At 38.7% G+C, this 18,046-nt stretch overlaps 1 protein-coding gene across 14 annotated transcripts in view; it reads right to left on the bottom strand.

Moving 5' to 3' along the window:
• ZMIZ1 (zinc finger MIZ-type containing 1) overlaps window positions 1-18,046 on the bottom strand; it is a 358,594-nt gene that overhangs the window by 131,453 nt on the left and 209,095 nt on the right. For all 14 annotated transcript variants that reach the window (XM_068950527.1, XM_068950537.1, XM_068950536.1 and 11 more), the window contains 2 exons: window positions 15,751-15,864; window positions 2,521-2,626 (listed from right to left, as the gene is read on the bottom strand). In XM_068950527.1, the coding sequence (XP_068806628.1) occupies window positions 2,521-2,626; window positions 15,751-15,864 (220 nt within the window). The remainder of the gene's footprint in view (window positions 1-2,520; window positions 2,627-15,750; window positions 15,865-18,046) is intronic.

Genomic DNA, 18,046 nt, shown 5'->3' with positions numbered 1-18,046 from the left:
GCTCTGCCCTTGGGCTCCAGTCTCCTCTGGCAAGCACTAACCAGGACCCACAAGTACTACCCAGGGCACTAAAGTATTAAAAGTATTAAAAGTATTTCTAGAGCTTTGGCAGCATTAACTTCATATTTGGAGGAAGGGACTCAAACCATTGTAAATTCCTCAACTCTTCAGCCTAGAGAAAGGGGAAAAAACAACAACACGCACTTATTCATTAAAAAATAAGACTATTTGGAATCTGCATCAGGGGACTTCTGTGGAAAAGTGATCGGAAGAAGTGTTGAGGGTGCCTTTCCATAGCTATAACGGGAAAAAAGTTACTCAAAATATGCAGGAACTCCTGACAACAACTTAAGCAAACAACAGAGGCAGCTTTCAATGATGCAGACTCCCTACAAAAAAGGAGAAATAATCTCAACATTTTTATGAAAACTGAAGAAGGAAGCACAGCCACTGTTGCTTTAGAAATCGTGACATGATAACGCACTTAGACATTGAAATTAATCCTTTTAGAAAAATCAGGATGGTCTCAAAGGACCTCACTTTTGTGTTGCCCTCTTCCAAGCTGTCCATTCACTGTTGTAGCTCTCACAAATCACATGTGAACGTAATATCTTTGGAGCTGGGGCTCTATGCGAGCTCTATGCATCCCAAAACATGCTATGATACGCCCATAATTATGAACACTTAACCAATACAGACAACAAGAACACTTAAAAACATGATGTGGATGGGCATGAGGAAATCCAAGAATAACTAGGGGAACAAGTGTGTACACAGTGAAACTAAAATAGCTGTGAAACTATATATTTAAGATCCCTGGAAATAAATAATTGGCTGTACATGCAACTGGGAAATAGGGAGCAGAGCAAAGGACTGAAAATAAGGCTCTTAGAATATACTGAGGGAATAAATCAAGATTTCATTATCAACTTTCTAAGTATAATACCAACCAACAGTGGAAAGATTGCTAGGGTAAAGTGTAGACAAAAAGCCAAAGTAACAAATTAGCAAAAAGTAATTACTTGTAGAAATCAAGCACTGACATTGCGCTTTCCAGGAAGTGATGGTTGACCAAAGGTTTTCAAGACCTCTGCCCCGCTCCCCCAGAGAGAAAGGATTATGCAATGAAAGATCCAAGGACTAATAATGTCACCTCCATTAACACCCACATGGAGACTCACTTCAGGAAGAACTGGCAAGAGAGATGCTATGATGACTTTTAATAGATACATTTTAAAAAGGAAATAAAGTTACAGTGTCTCACTTAACGCACTCATAGTTGGAAATCCTCATTAGACAAGCCTTAGAAAAACAACCAAGAAGAGATCTGATTGCTAACTATGGGATAAAATTAGCATGAATTCAGAAAAAAAGGAGATTGTGCCCCGTCACTGAATGTTTTACGATCCACACAGTTTTCACACCCCCCCCAAAAAAAACAATTTATTGGACTTTTACCAAAATTAATAATCCCTTGCAATACAAAAGATAAATCAGTAACTCAGTGAATATACCATGACACGAACGCCAGTTTTGCATGAGGAACTACTTAGAGCACTTGGAACAAAAGGTAGCCACGAGTGAAAGGGGCTGATAAAAACACAAAACAAACATGAAAAGAAACATTATTAAGACCCAATTAGCTGACTACAAATTACTATTTTGGAAGAAGGCAACCTTTTCTGACGTTCTAATACTGGGACTGCATACCCGTTTAGTACTAAGCAGAAAAGTTAGCCATGCTCCATTCTGGAATGGAACAGTTATTTGCCCATTTTTCCAAGCTAGCGCATATTATGCTGACATTCATCAGCTAAGAAAAGAAGCACCAGAATTAAATGCTCTACTTAAATAAAACATGTGAGAAGCAAAAAGACCCTTAAGTGCATTTTCCACTTTTACTATACAGAAAAGCAATGTCAATACATCATGGTCAAATACTGCTGTTCAGTCAGAACGCTGTAACAGATTAAGGGCATAGAATACTGGAAAAATGGCTACTTAATATTATATCAATAATATTGCCACCTATTCTTGGCTCAAAATTCTAGAACTAGTGACTAGACCTACGAGAAACTGTGATACTTATCTGCGCACACATATGCAGTCCAAGGAATAAAAATCTGGCAACAGATGCATTGGGGATCGCAGAATGAACGTGAAAGATTTAGAGAGGCTGACATACGACAGAAAATCAATCAGCAAGATAGTTTACCAAGATGGAGGGGCTTGAGTATGTTCATTCCCACCTTAAGATTACTGAAAATCCGGGTTATCAGTATTTCTGGGAGTAACACTTCATCTGTAAGATCAAACAGGGCAACACACAGCACTAGTTGGAAAAATCCAAATTCCCAAAGTCATGTAACCTCAAAACAGCATACCATTGAAATACTAAAATCTGCAGCACTAGTACCACACAATACCTTTTGTTAAAGAAAGTAAGATAGTAGTCGATAGTATTTATTCAGAGTATGACCCTCCAAGAATCACTGAGGCACCAGAAAAGGCTTTTCCTACCAGCTGATTTTGGAGTGAATTTGTCCCTGTTGGCTGCACATACTGCCAGTAGCCTGTATCCAAGATCCAAGTCAAATCCTTGCTGAGCTGCCACTCGACTAACCACCTGCAGAGGGAAAGAGAGAAAGCTTCATTAGGGGTTACTTGAGCTCCTTGCAGTCACATTAACCTGCTTATCAGCCCTATTGTTATGCGACCCAACCCGCTGCTGCAGTATCCACAGCACATGCATGGGTATGAGGCGTTCTCCCACAGTTTCCAGTGCAAGCATAGCACACCGAACACATGAATCTGTTTTGGTAACCTGGTTATTTGACCACTTCACTTGCATGAAGAAAGCACTGTCAGTTCCATGAAAGCTGGAGGGGCAAACCTTCTTCAAAAAAATAAAATTAGAGGACTGTATACAAAGATTATACATAATATTGGATTTGGACTTTGGGATGAGATGCCCCCTAAGTTTGCACGTCTCTGTCACGAACAGTTCCTGGTCCTGTTCTTAAGAGCACTGCCCCAGCCTTTTAGGTTAAAATGCCCTTTTCCTCATTGCTGTGCGGTGTTCTGCTACGCTGTGATCAGTGTCACAGTTGCTGCATTTCAACAATACGATATTGGGAAGCACATTGCTATACTTTCAGAATAAATAGCTCTGTGCAGGAAGCATTTGCCAAATACATTAAAGAGAGGAGGAAGTTTTTTTGACTTCTCCTGGTAAGTGGGAGCTAATCTAGAAGGAATCTAAATTCCTTGTAGGACTTGCCAATCTCGGCAAATCAAAGACTAGGGTTAAGGATGAAAGGCAATCAACTGTTTCTCCATGCCACTGACTCAGCTATCAGCCAAGAATTTATCTTCATAAAAATTTGCACAGCATTCATAATATCGTGACCGTTCTGGCAAACTACGTGGCAATTATACATGGCAGAGATTTTATGTTGCCTTTCTAGCGGCACAGGACAACTTCAAACTCAGAGGCACAGATAAAACACGTATTCCTAATATTACTATTATTGCTTTGCATTTAAATAGTGGCCAAGGAACTCCTGTGGAAATAGAAATCCATTTCCTTGGATGAAATAAAAGTCCCTATCCAAAACAGCTTACAGTACAAGAAATAAATATCCTTTTTTCCATCCCTGTCTCCCTCTGAAATCCCCTTGCTAAACTAATGGCAGTCCACATTAGTGGGCAGTTGTCTGTGTTGAGCGCTGGCTGCCCCAAAAAGCTACAGTATAGAACAGTGAGGAACCAAGATCTGTGATAACCTACAAACAGTAATGAAATGCACTGTTCTGTCCTGCCTACTCAGCACTCTAACATGCATCTTACTATTCCAAACTGTTTTCCAGTATCCACTTCCCCTAAATAACAATGAAGAACTTGATTTCTTTCTATGAAAGAATTACCACAGATAATGCTTAAGGTTCGTGGGCAGATTTTTGCTGTTGCTATTGTTTCTGCTAATTCAGAAATTACAGATTCATGTGCCTAACTCTAACTTTTTTTAGACCGCCCCCCTACTATCTCAAAACTGAGCAATAGAAAACTTTAGGGGAATCAAATGAGATTTATGATAATCAGTATACTAATACACAATCCTAGAACCCATCTAGTATTTCTTTTTACAATTAAAATAGACTAAGTTTAAGATAGAAAGACAAAATAATTTAGGAGAAAGGATGTGATTATTTTTTGATAAATCATGAAACATTCCCAACTTGGTAAATTAATTTTTAATCCTTTACATGTAACAGGCTGAGAGCTGTTAATGTTCTGGTTGTTAAAATGCTGGGTCCAAACTTGTAAAAATACATAAAATAAAAAACAATAAAAAAACAACAGCAGAACAACCAAATATTTCATATTTCATGCTAAGTTAGCAATGGGAGTGAAGACTGTTGGGTTGCTATGAGAGCTGGAGGGCGCTTGCATACTTGGCAATCTAGTTGTTCCCCCTTCCTACTTCCCTTATCACCACAATTCAGCCACTCACAGGTACACATTATGGAAGGGACTGGCAGGGAATAGACAGAAAGCTCCTTAAAGAAAAAAAAAAAATCTTCTTATAGGCTCCTGAGGGCAAAGTCCCATTAATGTGTAAACACTATTGGAACTCATTTAGGCACCATCTACTGTAACATCACACAAGAACTCATCAACGAGTGCTGCTCGGGACTGCAAAATAAAGGAGAAAGGGCCCTCCCATTTTCTGTTTTGAATGCAAAGTATATAACTGTTGAACTATTTATTTTGAAAGTGGACAGGAAAGAAGGCAGAGAGGCTTGCTCATCAATGAATACAGGATAACTTACAAAAATTGCATTATACTCTGTTGGGACTCTGAACTGGCATCTTGATTTATTACACAAAAAAAACCCCTGAAGATAATTGAGGAAATACAGACACTCATAAAACCATGAAAGCCCACCTATGATTACAATGTTTTTACTAGATAGATGGGAAAGTCTGGGTCAGTTTAAGACCAGACAGGTTGAGGCCCTGATCAGCTGTACTCGCATTTGACATCAGTTCCCTTTTCTTCTTCTTTCTTCTTTTTTAAACTAGTTAAAGAAAACACAATTCTGTATCTTGCCATGGCTGAGAGAAAAAACGAATTCCAGGAAGAGCAGTCCTGACACTGACTAGACCCCAATGGCCTGGGAAATGTCCTGGTAGAGTCTAATTCATAACTGGTTAAGTTATACATCAGTAAGCACTGCAAGTAGAAGACTAAGCAAGAGAAAGCATAATCTGAATTTATGAGTCTGTGGAAGTAAGCTAGTCAAACTATTATGTTATTGCTTCAGTTTTTCATCAAAAATGTGAAAGAAAACAAATTACAAATCCTTTTTATTTTAAACAATTCTGAATTCAAAAAAAAGTTTCCATTGAAAATCTGAAAAAAACCCTTCCTCTCCACAAAGAAAAACAACAAAGCCCCTTGACTGCCTAAAAAAAAATAGACATTTTTAGTAAAATTTCCATTTTGCCAAGAGTCATGTTCCACCTAATCTTTTTTTCCAGCTGCTCCATTAAGTAGAGTAAGAGCCTTTGTACAGGTGAAACTGTTCTAACAGAGCTCAAAAGAGCTTTCTCTGGACCCTTTTCCTCCCCTCTGGCCTTTGGATTTTACACACCTCTCCTCTGTGATTGCCTTGGTCAATATGACTAGGGCAGTTCACTTTTTATCTCCAGTTTCTTTGTAGACCTGTGCATTTTGCGTTAATTGTATTTGGTCCACAGATTATGTTTTCTAACAATTGTAACAGCTAAAAACTTACTTTTACTTTAAAATGGAAATTGAACAGAGCAGATGATATATCCTCTGAAGATGCTGTTTCAGGTTGCCTACAAATTAAGACAGACGTTGCCTCACTAGTTACACCATCTCTTCCTGCTCGGAAGGCTTTCCTCACATGAACTCGAAGGCTAGGGACTTCTTATCCTTTTACATAAACACTGAGATTCTCGGAAACAAGATGACAACTTGCGTCAAAGGAACACGGACCAGAAATCGCAAAGAACTAACTGAAGGACATTTGGTAAACTTAGCGTGTTCAAGTCAGCAGACCCTGATGAAATTTACTTTAGAGCGCCTCAAAGGAACTAGCCCAAGCAAACCGTGCACCTGTTAATGATTATCTTCAAGAAATCATTCAAGGCAGAGATCTCAGAGGACAGAAAGAAGGCAAATCAAGTCTCTGTCTTTAATAGGATGAAAAGAGAGAATCTTAGAAACTACAGGTAGCCAGTCGGAAAACAAAATATATGAGTAAACCAATATGTTTTGAGTAGATACAGAAAAACATCATGAATCTACCATAACAATGTAATTTTTTTCTTTGGCAAGGTAAGTGGACTTGTAGACATAAGGAAAATAGTAGATGTAACATATCTTAACTCTAATATGCCTTTTGACTTTGTCATATATAACACTATCTTAACAGTCAGGAACATAGCCTAGATGACATTAGGCTAAACTTCACTCAGAGGATCGATTAATAATCTGCTGTCAAATCACAGCTTGCCCTGGATGCAGCTCATTTCAATGCACTCAGTAGTGCCTCGGACGAGGAAATAGCGCAACTTGCAAAGTTGCCAGACGGTAACAAGCAGAAGAGTCTGCTGACATTTTAGAGGGCTGGGTCACAGTTCAAAATAATCTTGATAATCCGGAAAAATGTCCCAAAAACCAGGCCAAAGACACATATGAAATACTACAGGTATGAAAAGAAAACCAAATGGCCAAAGAGAAAATTAGGGATAACCGGCTGGGAAGATATACTGAAGAAAAGAGTTCGGGGGTCAACAATAAGGATAGGAAGTTTTGAAAATAAACCTTAATCTAAGAAGAGAAAATGGAGAAGAGAGATGATGATGTACAAAAACTTTTCTTAAATGTGATGTGAATCCTTTCTTCTTTATATGCATACAACGCAGAACAAGAATCCATCCGTTCAGTAAACAAAAAGAGAATGAAGATAAATACTGGTAAAAATTTCTATATATTAAAAATCCTCAATCACTAGAACAGGCTATCTACCAATTCCTGGATTTTCTTTTTTTAATAGATTAGAAAATATCTGTAAGACATTCCAGTTTATGGAAAAAGAGTTGACAAGATGATCCCTCAGGTCCATTCCAGTGATTTCAAACACCCTGTGTGGAGGGGAGCAACCCAACCCAGTCTGAACCCTATCCCCAGAGCTTGCCCAAGTTTGAAACCTACTGTGATTCAGAGCTTACTCAGGTAACTGTGCTGATCAGACTGAATCAGATCAACATGGTTTCAACTATCGATTCAACGTCTGATCACGGTTAAGTGATCTGACACTAGCTGCAAACATACCCAGGCTTTCACTAACTGCTAACTCCAGTTCAGCAAATGGGCAGCACGTTCAGACGACACACAGGTGGCACCCTGTGTTCAAATATGACTTCATTTTGCAACACTGTAAGCATGTATCTTAGTCAGCCTAAAGGCATAAGCCAAAAAAGTCATTTGAAAAGTAGCTTTTTATTTACTTATTTTAAGAAAGGTGTACTTGCCAGTGATAAACTGAAATGATCATCCTTTATAGAAGTTTGAGAGAGTTGCCTGGCCAGCCCAAGGTTCAACACTTAATACTTCTCTATGTTATTTTACAACACAACTTAAAAATCTCATCTAATCCCTATATAAACTAGTGAATAACTAGTGAATAACTCGCTTTTATTTTAATTTAGATATGGTAACGGCCACAATTTCAGGTTGTGATTTAAAATAAGTATACCGTACTTGCAAACACACTTACAACAATGGCAACTGCCAGTAAGAAAATCTAATTACCTAAAACCTTTGAAACCTTTAACCTGAACAACACTGCACTCCCAACCGAAACGTCGCACCCACCAACTGGGACACAGCACCGCTGAGTTCCAGACGACCGCGCTCTCACGGTCGTTGACAGCGAGGGGAAAAATTATGAGGGCTAGGTTTTAATAATGAGAAAAGCACAGAAATTCAGCTACTGACTTATTTTCTCATGGCTGAAATTAACTGCAACAGTTTTTTTTTCTCCTCAATGCTAAGGAACTCCACTCTGGCAAGCTGAAATTCCCTGCCCTTCTTGTCAGCACACCGCGAAGTACTGGAACAATGTACCTCTTAACCTAACAGGCCTGCTAATCAAGAGAGCTATATGACTGCTTATTACAAAACTCCCTTCCCATTATGTTGCACTTTCAATGAATCTCCTAACTAGCAGCAGTCAAGAGCATCCCCCCCTGCTGGCATCAGAATGAATTTTCCCAATTCAATTTGCTGGCTGCTCAAAACCTAAAAATGCCAGCTGATTGCTAGTTCAGACAGCTCTGTGTTCAGCCACTTGTGCACACTTGAAATTATCTGAATGCAGTTTGAAGACTACAGCAGAAATTTTGCAATTAGAATTCTGCTATGTAGATGGTAATTTTTCCCCCTCAGTAACACACAAAGATCAGATAAACAGGAAGCAAATTGAGGAACTTTGCAACATGAATAGTGATTTGCTTCAAACAGAAAAAAAAGGGAAAGGGAAGAAGGTATCTTTGTGATCCGAAGTCCTGGTTTGACGAGATTCTTGCCTTCCAGGCGCAGAAGGGCTGCCTCAACAGTACCAACAACCACAGCAGGCGAGTTAAGTTAGATGTCATTAACAAAATTCTTACTTTCGGAGCTTGAAAACAGACATCAGGTATGTTCTGTGAATGTAAAAGACCCTACAGAGGCCTTACAATCCAACTACGGTTTTCTTAATATGTATTTCCAACCCATTAGGTGGATAAGGGCCATATTTCCGAATTACATGAACTACTCTCCTTGCTACCTGATTCTTTCTTTGATGCTGTTCCCGAAGCAGCGGAGTGAACCGCGCAAAATAAGGACATCCCTTCCTATACTTCCTCTTCCTCTCCTCTCTACGACTCAAACAACAATAAACACAGGGAAGGGAGGTCCCTCTACTCCAACCCCTCCATCTGAAATTTTCTTCCAGAGGGAGAAAAGCAGGGACTTTGCTTTAAGTAGGCCAGCTAACCAGTGGGCTCACTGCAATACTGCTGCCACCTGAGGCCTGGCGGCCTTTGAACAACGCTACGGATGAAACACAGCGTCATCACGTGAGGAAAGTGATACAGAAATACCAAAAGCATTTTAATTAGCAGAGCAACACATCTGAAACAAATATTTTGAAGCTGTAAAATATCCCATGTCTCCAGCAATGAAATTACTCCCAAAAAAGTGGGGGGGAGGGGGCTGCAGGACATCATGAGGTCACATGACAGCCCGTAACACCGAGATATTTGGCAGCACTAGTAGTCGCTCTTAAGCAGAGCGTTCTGCTGGCGGTATTGTCACGGTACAGCACGTACACGGCTCCAAAGTGCTGCGCTGCACAGATCTGAAAGTTCACGACTGCAAGCACATAAAAATGTGTGTTTTACAAATGCATGGAGAAGCAGAATTTCGGCCACAAACTTTTTGCTCTGGAAGTCTTAGACACAAAGACGAAATACAACATTTCTGCGACTCTAGTAGGCAGCTGCATCTTGTCATTTTATGGGTGTAGATGTAAAGAACTAACTCTTCCACCTGTAATTACTCTGATTCTGATCCTAACCCGATTTGAAATCTGATTTTTGAAATGTCACATGGTGATTTTTGATTACATACTTTCCTGCGTTAAACAGAACGAACTTAGCCAGGCATGAATTCAATTTAGCAGCGGATACCTTGTGAACGCAGTAGCTCGGCTTTGCTGCTTTTGCTGTCCGAAGCATCCTGTTTTGGGAAATTGGCCTTATTTAAAGATACGGGTCTTGTCTTTTTTTTTTTTTAATTATTATTTTTAAATTGCATATTTGGTGAATGAAAACAGGTTTCTATATTATGAAAATGACAACAGCTTTTTTGTTCTTAAAATGACCTGAAAAAAACCTCAACCTTAATCCAAAGATTTTCCAGGGAGAAATGAAATTGAAAAGGTTATTGTACCACGTATCACCGCCACTAAAAGGAACCTACAGCAGATACCTTTTACATTTTAACACAGAGGCTTATTTCAGCAACTTTTTTCAGTAGTACAGAGATCCAGTAAAAGCTATAAGCAACATAAAAGATGTGAATGAAATCCATGAAATTCAGATGCAGTACAACTTTGACTACAGCTTTGGGTGGGAGTTTTTATTTATTTATTTAATAAGCAACATTTCTTAAACAAACATGCTCTAAATTATCCACATCTCACCACTGAGATAGGCTCAACATTCAGGGAGAAAATCTTCTAGAGCATCAAGGTAGTAAAAGAAAAAAAAAAAAAGTGTTTTTAATGAGTATCTCAACACAGCATTTTGTGGGCAAACTGCCACAGGAAGTGCCATCTTCCAGATGAAAGGAGAAAGCCAGGTCCTAACCACTGTGGTCCAAGATCCCATTTTTGACAGTAGTTCTATTAATTTCAGTTCTTGGACTAGCAACCAACTCAGGTAAGCACATCCTGCTCACCTAATTTCCTCCTACTGCCCACTGTGGTGTTCAGTTGTCATTTCTCAGACAAAACCCCTAGGTGCAGTTACAAAGTAACTGCACACAGCTATGCTTCTCTCACGCTTTTATCTCCTTTTCACACTTGCTGCCCACCCTACAGAACTACGAACTCTGCGATCTCTCATGCTGAACTGTGGTAAGGGAACAAAACCGTGCCTCTGCTGTTCTCCACTGAAAGCAGCAGAAGGCAAGTCTGCAAACCTGTCCAACGGTCTCAGCTGTCCCCTCGTTCCCATTTTTGCTGCAGAGCAGACAGAAAAAGATAGCTGTGCTCTCAGTAAGATCATTTACATGTCAAACTGTTCAGCAAGAGCACACCAACGGGATGAGACTACAACGGATCTGAGAATAGGCAGAAAGGAGTGAGACAACCCTGTCCAACCAAACTAGGGGTTTTGTGTGTGTGTGTGTTTTTTTTTTTGAACTGATCTGTAGTAACCTAAGCTGTTTTTTTCAGAAGACAGTAAGGTAATGTCATTTGCAGCACGTTTTTAGATAACAAATGTTCTTAAATTTATCAAGAAGAATTTTAGCTTTATCATACTATAATCCCATCCCACAGTCCTCTATAAACTATGAACCTTCGAGTCAGTAACCGTTTCAATTCCAACAAAAATATGGCTATGTTTGGTTTTTTGGAAAGTGGAGGTTATTTTAATCAGCTCCCTGTAACACTATGCAAGAGTTAAAGTCACATACTAAAGAACAGCATATCTGTTGCAATGTCAAAGTTTTATAGAACCAACGGTTTCAATTATAATTTGATTTTCAGCCTACCAACAGTCCTATCTGACTTCACAAAAAATACCGTTGAAAAAGAACAGCTCACTTTCCTTGGCAAATTAAGAGAGACTTTACTGTCTCTGAGAAAAAACATAATTTGTTCATATGTGTTTCATCAAAACTCTTTAAGGGCTTCTTTCTGTAGCCTGTAGCTTGCAAGACAGAAAACATTCAAAGCTTACCCGTCTCTCCTCGACTTTTTATTTATCTGTTTAAATGGGTTTCTTTATATTACCAACTAACTTTGGTCATTTTCTCTAATGCACAAGCATAAAAATCGTAAGCTCTAGAATTAGAGTCCCGCAGAACTGTTTGAACATGATGGTAACACACTTGGAGTCACACACATTTTTGCCAAAAGCAGCACAGATTTTGGGGCTTACTTCACGAAAAAGTAGTTTATTTTTATAGCACAGGGATATCACAAATTTACCCACGTACCCTAAGCCTTTTCTCTTGCAACTGTTTACACTGCCCAGAATTATTCCAGTTTTATTCATAGGCCTTGGCAGCATCAGCCTAAGTTCTTTATCACAAGCTAAACTTATTTTCTATCCAAAGGAAGAATCAGTTAAAGGATCCTATGCAACCAACAAAAGGTATTTAACTAGCTAAACATAGCCCGTTTACAGTCTCCAAAAAAGACCCGTCCCTTTACCTTTCTGGCAAAACTTCAGCTGCTGTGCCAAATTCTGCGTTTGTTCTTGAGACCAGAAAACCATACCTACTATCCTGAATACATTGTCACTGGAGCCTACAGTAGCAAATTTAACTCCAATAATACAAAGCACAGCTGATATATAAAAATGATTATCTACTGCTAGAAGTCAGTATGGACACTGTTCATACTTATTTTCCTGAAAAAGAGAAAAAAAATCATTGAGGAAAAATGAATACTGGGAAAGTGTGGCTGTTAACCCCTGCCCTCTAGCTAGCTGACTGATGACATTTAGAAGTCCCCGAGATTTCCATAAGCACTGGCGTCACAATTTGAACATGGAAAACCTTCTGTTAGCAGCTTATTCTGTACATTGTTATCAAAAATAGTGATTCCATAAGCAAAGCTGGAAGCCTTGCTGCTGATTCCCAAACAGAACGATTATAAAATCTTTCCTCTGCATCCCTTCAGGTTCTGCCAGACTAGCAATAGGAATACAAAGTTACTGTTGATAAAAAGTAAATCAGAAAATTACTGAGAATGCAGACATGAAGACGACGTGCAGTATAAGCAGAACTACTTCTCAAGAACCCTTCTTGGGACAAACCACAGTTACAAAGTTTTAAGAGGCTTCTTTTCTTTGTAATAACAAGATTAATTCTAATTGCTTAATTGTTGCAAAAATTTTATAGACATGACTGCAATGAGACCAAAAAAACACCTGCTATCCCTGCAGAGCTACCACTAAATTGGTTATTCTTAATACAACAGAGATCTGTCTGGGTGTTCGTTCATTACATCTGGTGCGTTTAAACTTTGCAGCAAGTGAATGGATGATTTGTTCATTCTTGAAAGAGTTTGCCCTTCTGCAATCATGACATTAATTTCAATTTGGATTAGTATATACCAAGTTACGCTCTAGTAGAATATGATGACTTCATATCCTTTTATGGTTCCAGGAACAGTTTGGTATACAGCTTTTTCCTCGTTCAGATAGCTGAGAGAACAGAATGTCATAAAAGAAAAAAATCCTTTTGTACACTGCTGAGGAGGGGCCTTATAAGCAAGTGTTTTTAGTACCTGTAGAATTTTCGGACTTAATGCACTTACCTTTAGGAATCCACGCACTGCAAATGATACACTGACGGTAGAGGCTACTTGCCTTAAAAAGCATATCCCAGAATTAGGGAAGTTTTAAGGCAACTTGTTTTTGAAAGGCATTTTAAGGAATGACAAAACAAAACTATAATCTTGCTTGAGTGGTTGAATAGACTTTCACTGATCTTTCAGTTTTCTTTCTCTTTTAGTATAATCCTCACAAAGAAGAGCATTGATAAACATTGTTAACGCTAAGAAAAATTGGCTCCTAATAGTATAGAACATGCAGTAAAACAAGCTAATGTTAAATTACTTATGATATTCCCATATTTCCATATTTCCGCTGCCTTTCACTTATTTGCAACTTTCTGAATGATTTCTCTGGAACCGGACTTAAGTTCTAACATGTTTGTTAAATTAAGGTAGATAAATACATTTCCTGGAAGAAGACTAAACAACAAGCCTCAACATCCACCCGTGTTCAATTTTGAAAAGGAAAAGAAAATTATTCAAAAAGAAGTTATAACTGAGGAAGCTCAGAGAGACTGAAAAAAAGCGTTACAGTGTAAGGAGACCTCACCCACTGTACTGCTAGTTATTATGAAAAAACAGGAATTATCACAACCTGGAGCTAAAGTCGCACGGAAAAGCACGTTTAGTGGGAAGCAGGAAGACAGACATGAAAGAATATCTTCATTAGAAGGATTTTAATACTAGGAATAGGAAACTTACAGTCCTTTTCAATTTATATGCACTCTGCAAATCCTATGTACTTACTTAACACAAAACAAGCCAACAGTGTAAGTTTCTGTGTTTCTTTCTTGTTAGGAACATAATGAGATTACAGCGTATGACAGGATGCTGCTGACAGTCAGCCCTACATGCAGATAGCGCTCTCTTCTGTAAAAAGTCTGGGAAAGGGAATTTCACCCCACCTTACGCGTATTTGAGCGAGGAATATGAAGCAAAGCAATATATGCTGTTCAAGTGCTAACAGTTCTTAGATAATAAAGATTTTTTTCTCTTTCTCGTCAGAAAAAAGATAGTAGTTTCATCTCAAGAAACTCCACTAACAAGATATTGTGCATTTTACCTCTCTGTTTTTCATCGAGCATTTTCTTCTCTCTTTCCCGATGCCCCGTGAACACAATGAATCACTAGCAGTCAAGACCTTACTTTGACCCTGCACTTAGAAAGGACTGGAGGTCTGCTTTTGTAGAAAGAAAAGATTTAAATAGCAAGGAAGCTGCAGGTCAGATTTACAACATTCTAGCAGAGATCTGCAGAGAATTACTGGGCATAGGTTGCCCACATATACTTGAATTCACTTTGTCTCCTTTCCCAAATGCTAACATCAGAAGTTAAGTATAGCTAACTCAAAAAAAAAAAGTACACATAAAATGTATTTATGGTTACATCAGATCCTATGTACACTTTTTACTGATTGAGGTTACTTATTGAAGATAACTTATACTTTAAATAGAATCTTTGACTACTGTATCTTTGGTCTACAGTAAGATTTCTAATTTGCCTTAAAATGTTTAGTACCTGGGAGAACGATACATGCCTCCTTATATATCACTGGATTTATTCTAACTTTTTGACATAGAAATCAGAGATGTTATACACTTGAACACACTAAGATGGAGCCATTCCTTAACATTTGGATTCCTGCAACTAAACCCCAGTCTCAGCGCCTGTTTCATACACGCCAGTTGCCTCGGACGTGAAAGTGACCCACGCGCTTCCCCCTTCACAGCAGGTGTTGCTAACACAGCTGTGGTACTCAGGTGATCTCTTCGTTAACCACTTGTCAGCTGTTATCTCCTTCGTGACTACTTATTTATATCAACTTGTCCTGCAAACTGCAGTAAAGCTTTTGAACACTCCTACTTTAGAGAGAGTTTAATTCTTCTCAACTCTTGACTGTAGGTAACAATTCTGGACTGTATCCTGCTGCTGGGAGCACAGGAAACAGACTTGCAAAACAAAAAAAATACTGTTACATACACACTGAAATATATTTTCAATGCTTTATAATGAAGTTGCTTTAGGAATTACGGTGGTCTTATACAGAATGAAAGGAAAAGCACTGAAGTCTATAAACTGTTGAAATTAAAATAGCAGGATTAAACTTGTAGTCAATATTTGCAACAAACTAAGCCAAGGGGCATGTCAGAAACACTACTCAGCTGAAACTGCAGCACGCTTAACATAGAAGGCAAGTAGCTCTCCAAACCCATCCAGAAAAATGGGCAAAAGAAAATAAATGCCTGAAAAGTCTGTTAATTGAATGTGAAGACCACTCCCTTGGCAATGTCAAACAACGAAAAGAGATATCGTGTGTGCATATCAAGTAACCTAATTTGTGCATCTACAACTAATCTAACTATAAAAATGTGTTTCCCTTTTATGAGTCAACTTCTTGTTCCCGCATATTGCTTCATGCTAAATAATGGAATCAAATAAACAGTTGTTCTTCATGTTCTTGTTCAGCTGGCTTTATGCGTTTAAGAAAAAAAATAAGAAATCCACAAAAGGCAGGCACTGAGAATCTAGTTCGACAGACAGCATACGGTATTAAAACAGAGGATAAGAATCACCAGCACAGAAGGAACGGACATACCGTCAAACAACCCATCAGGCTCTGCTCAAATGGTCTCTGGAAGGCTCTGGGGTCCCCACACCAGTCCAGGAGCTCTGTAGCTGCATTATGGAAGTTTGCAGGGTTCTGTAAGTGCTGACAAGGGAAGATGGAGCAACAAGGTAAATAAGATGCACAAGGGATGACATACAGTCTTCTACATCACATTAATTCAAAGTTTAGAAACCAGGAAAAACATGTATTTTGGAAGTGAGACCTAAAATTAGATGGTGAAAATGGAAAATCCTATTTAATTCATTTTCATTAATATTTATGTAGAGTACTAATTTTCTGTTATGAACTTACTAGTTAGAGAGGAGCTTGAGCTGAAATTCCAGAGCGCCTCTGAACTCCTTTCTCCATAATATTACTCCTGCTAACTGTAATGGATTCTGCTCAGACATCAAAACTGGCCAAGTCCAAACTTCAGGAAATTTCAGTCTTCCATTTAGTCTTGGAATAAGCCAAGACTTATCTCAAATCGCTGCACAGGAACATCTAGTGCAGCTATGCCTTCCAGCAATCTAGATTTTAGCCTTTGCTTGCCACCTAGGAGGCGAACGCGACAGCCTCTGGAAGTATCAGGGACACAGCAAAGCAAACTCACTGAACAGACCCTTTCCAGGAACTGGGATGATGTTCATCATAACGTTTGTATGCAACAGTACCTAAAAGGTGGTTCCAGACAGTATCGTGAGGAAGCTGGGGGATTAACCTCAAGATGACAAAAACTGGAAGAATACTTTTTGACAGAAGTATGGCTGGGATACTGTCACAACTGAAAAAGTGAGAGCACAGAAAGGGTACAGAGATTTCAGAGCAGAATCCTTCTGCCCCCGCAGAGGCTCACGTGATGTGGAGAAGAAAATCAGTTTCTCTTTTTGAAATTTACCTGGTCAATGCAATTCTCCAACTGTTACACTCATTTCTGCTTTTGTACTGACCAAGCTGTCATTCTGTTTTTAGAGACATTTAAGTAGACTTACCTGATATCACAATTCACATTATCATCCTTCACCGTGCTATATTGCCAAACTAGTCTAATATTTTAGAAGGAACAGAGCAGGGACAGAGGAGAGAAGGACATCAATTTACACAAAAATATTGCTACTAAGTTCTCCAGTTCTGGTGATGCTAAGTGTTTCAATGAAAGCGCCAAAACCAAGAAAAAAAGAGTGTGCGTAGGAATTGCTGTTATCTTTTTAAATGGTAGGCTTATAACTCTCAAGATTGCTGAGAAAAACATGAAAATGTGGTACAAGTTTAGTCTAGAAGGCACAGAACCCAAAGGTAGCATTTTCAAAATACATAATTATGTTTGATTCAGTTTCATAATTTGAGGAGATATGACTGCTCATTTCTAAGCATCTGGATAAACAACAATGTTCACAACCTAGGTTTTTTCCCTTTTTCCCTCATGCCTGAGAAACCAGATATATTAGCTCTAACACAAATGAATGAAAAAAATTTCCTCCCATGACAGGTTGTGAGGAGTTCCCAGTCTGTGACCTTTTGGATTATGTTACTTCAGTTCTTATTCTATGAAGGCTTATTGTCAAATACCTTGATAAAAGAGATGACTGACATGTGGGGCACTGCTTTTTAAAATAATGGCAGAATTAAAAAAAAAAAAAAAAGAAAAGACACATATGGTGCAGTGTGTTTCTTCCCTGCTGTACGAACATGGACTATAGCTCATACTACCATCCAGTTTGATAGCTTTACCTAGACAGCATTTCAGAGCAACACCTCCTTGTCAGCTCAATCATCAATGAGTTGTTCAAGGGGTAAAAGTATTCTGTATATAAAAGAAAGAAAAGGACCCAACTAAATAAATGTAATAAATGTAAAACGCCCCATGAGCAGGGCCTGCTTTTGGGTTATGAGTCCTGCAAACGAGGGAGAAAAGGATGCCTCTTTAAAAGCTTCATTTAGTCTTCAAATAAATGATTGTTTGACACCAAATCTCTCAGTGCATACTGCTATTTTAGGCCTTCACTTTTATCTGCAGGAGAAACAGAAGTCAGTTCAAAGCCCTCTACAATATCGCATGCAAGCTCTGCTACAACCATACAAATTCCAGGGATTGAGAAACGCATGTAAGCTGGTGAGCAAATCACTCCGTACTGAACACATACTGCACTGGTATCTCACTGAGAGATCACACTGAACTTAAGTTATTCAAATAAAACAAAACAAAAAAAACATACACAGGAAATCCCAAGGGTAGGTCCACTGAAAGCTACCTAACTCCCATATACAGTACTGGAAATTGTAT

This window comes from Struthio camelus, chromosome 7, assembly GCF_040807025.1.
Source record: "Struthio camelus isolate bStrCam1 chromosome 7, bStrCam1.hap1, whole genome shotgun sequence".
In the NCBI taxonomy this organism is placed as follows: Eukaryota; Metazoa; Chordata; class Aves; order Struthioniformes; family Struthionidae; genus Struthio; species Struthio camelus.
The sequence above is the reverse complement of the archived record's forward strand: the minus strand, read 5'-3'. Positions and strand labels throughout refer to the sequence as shown.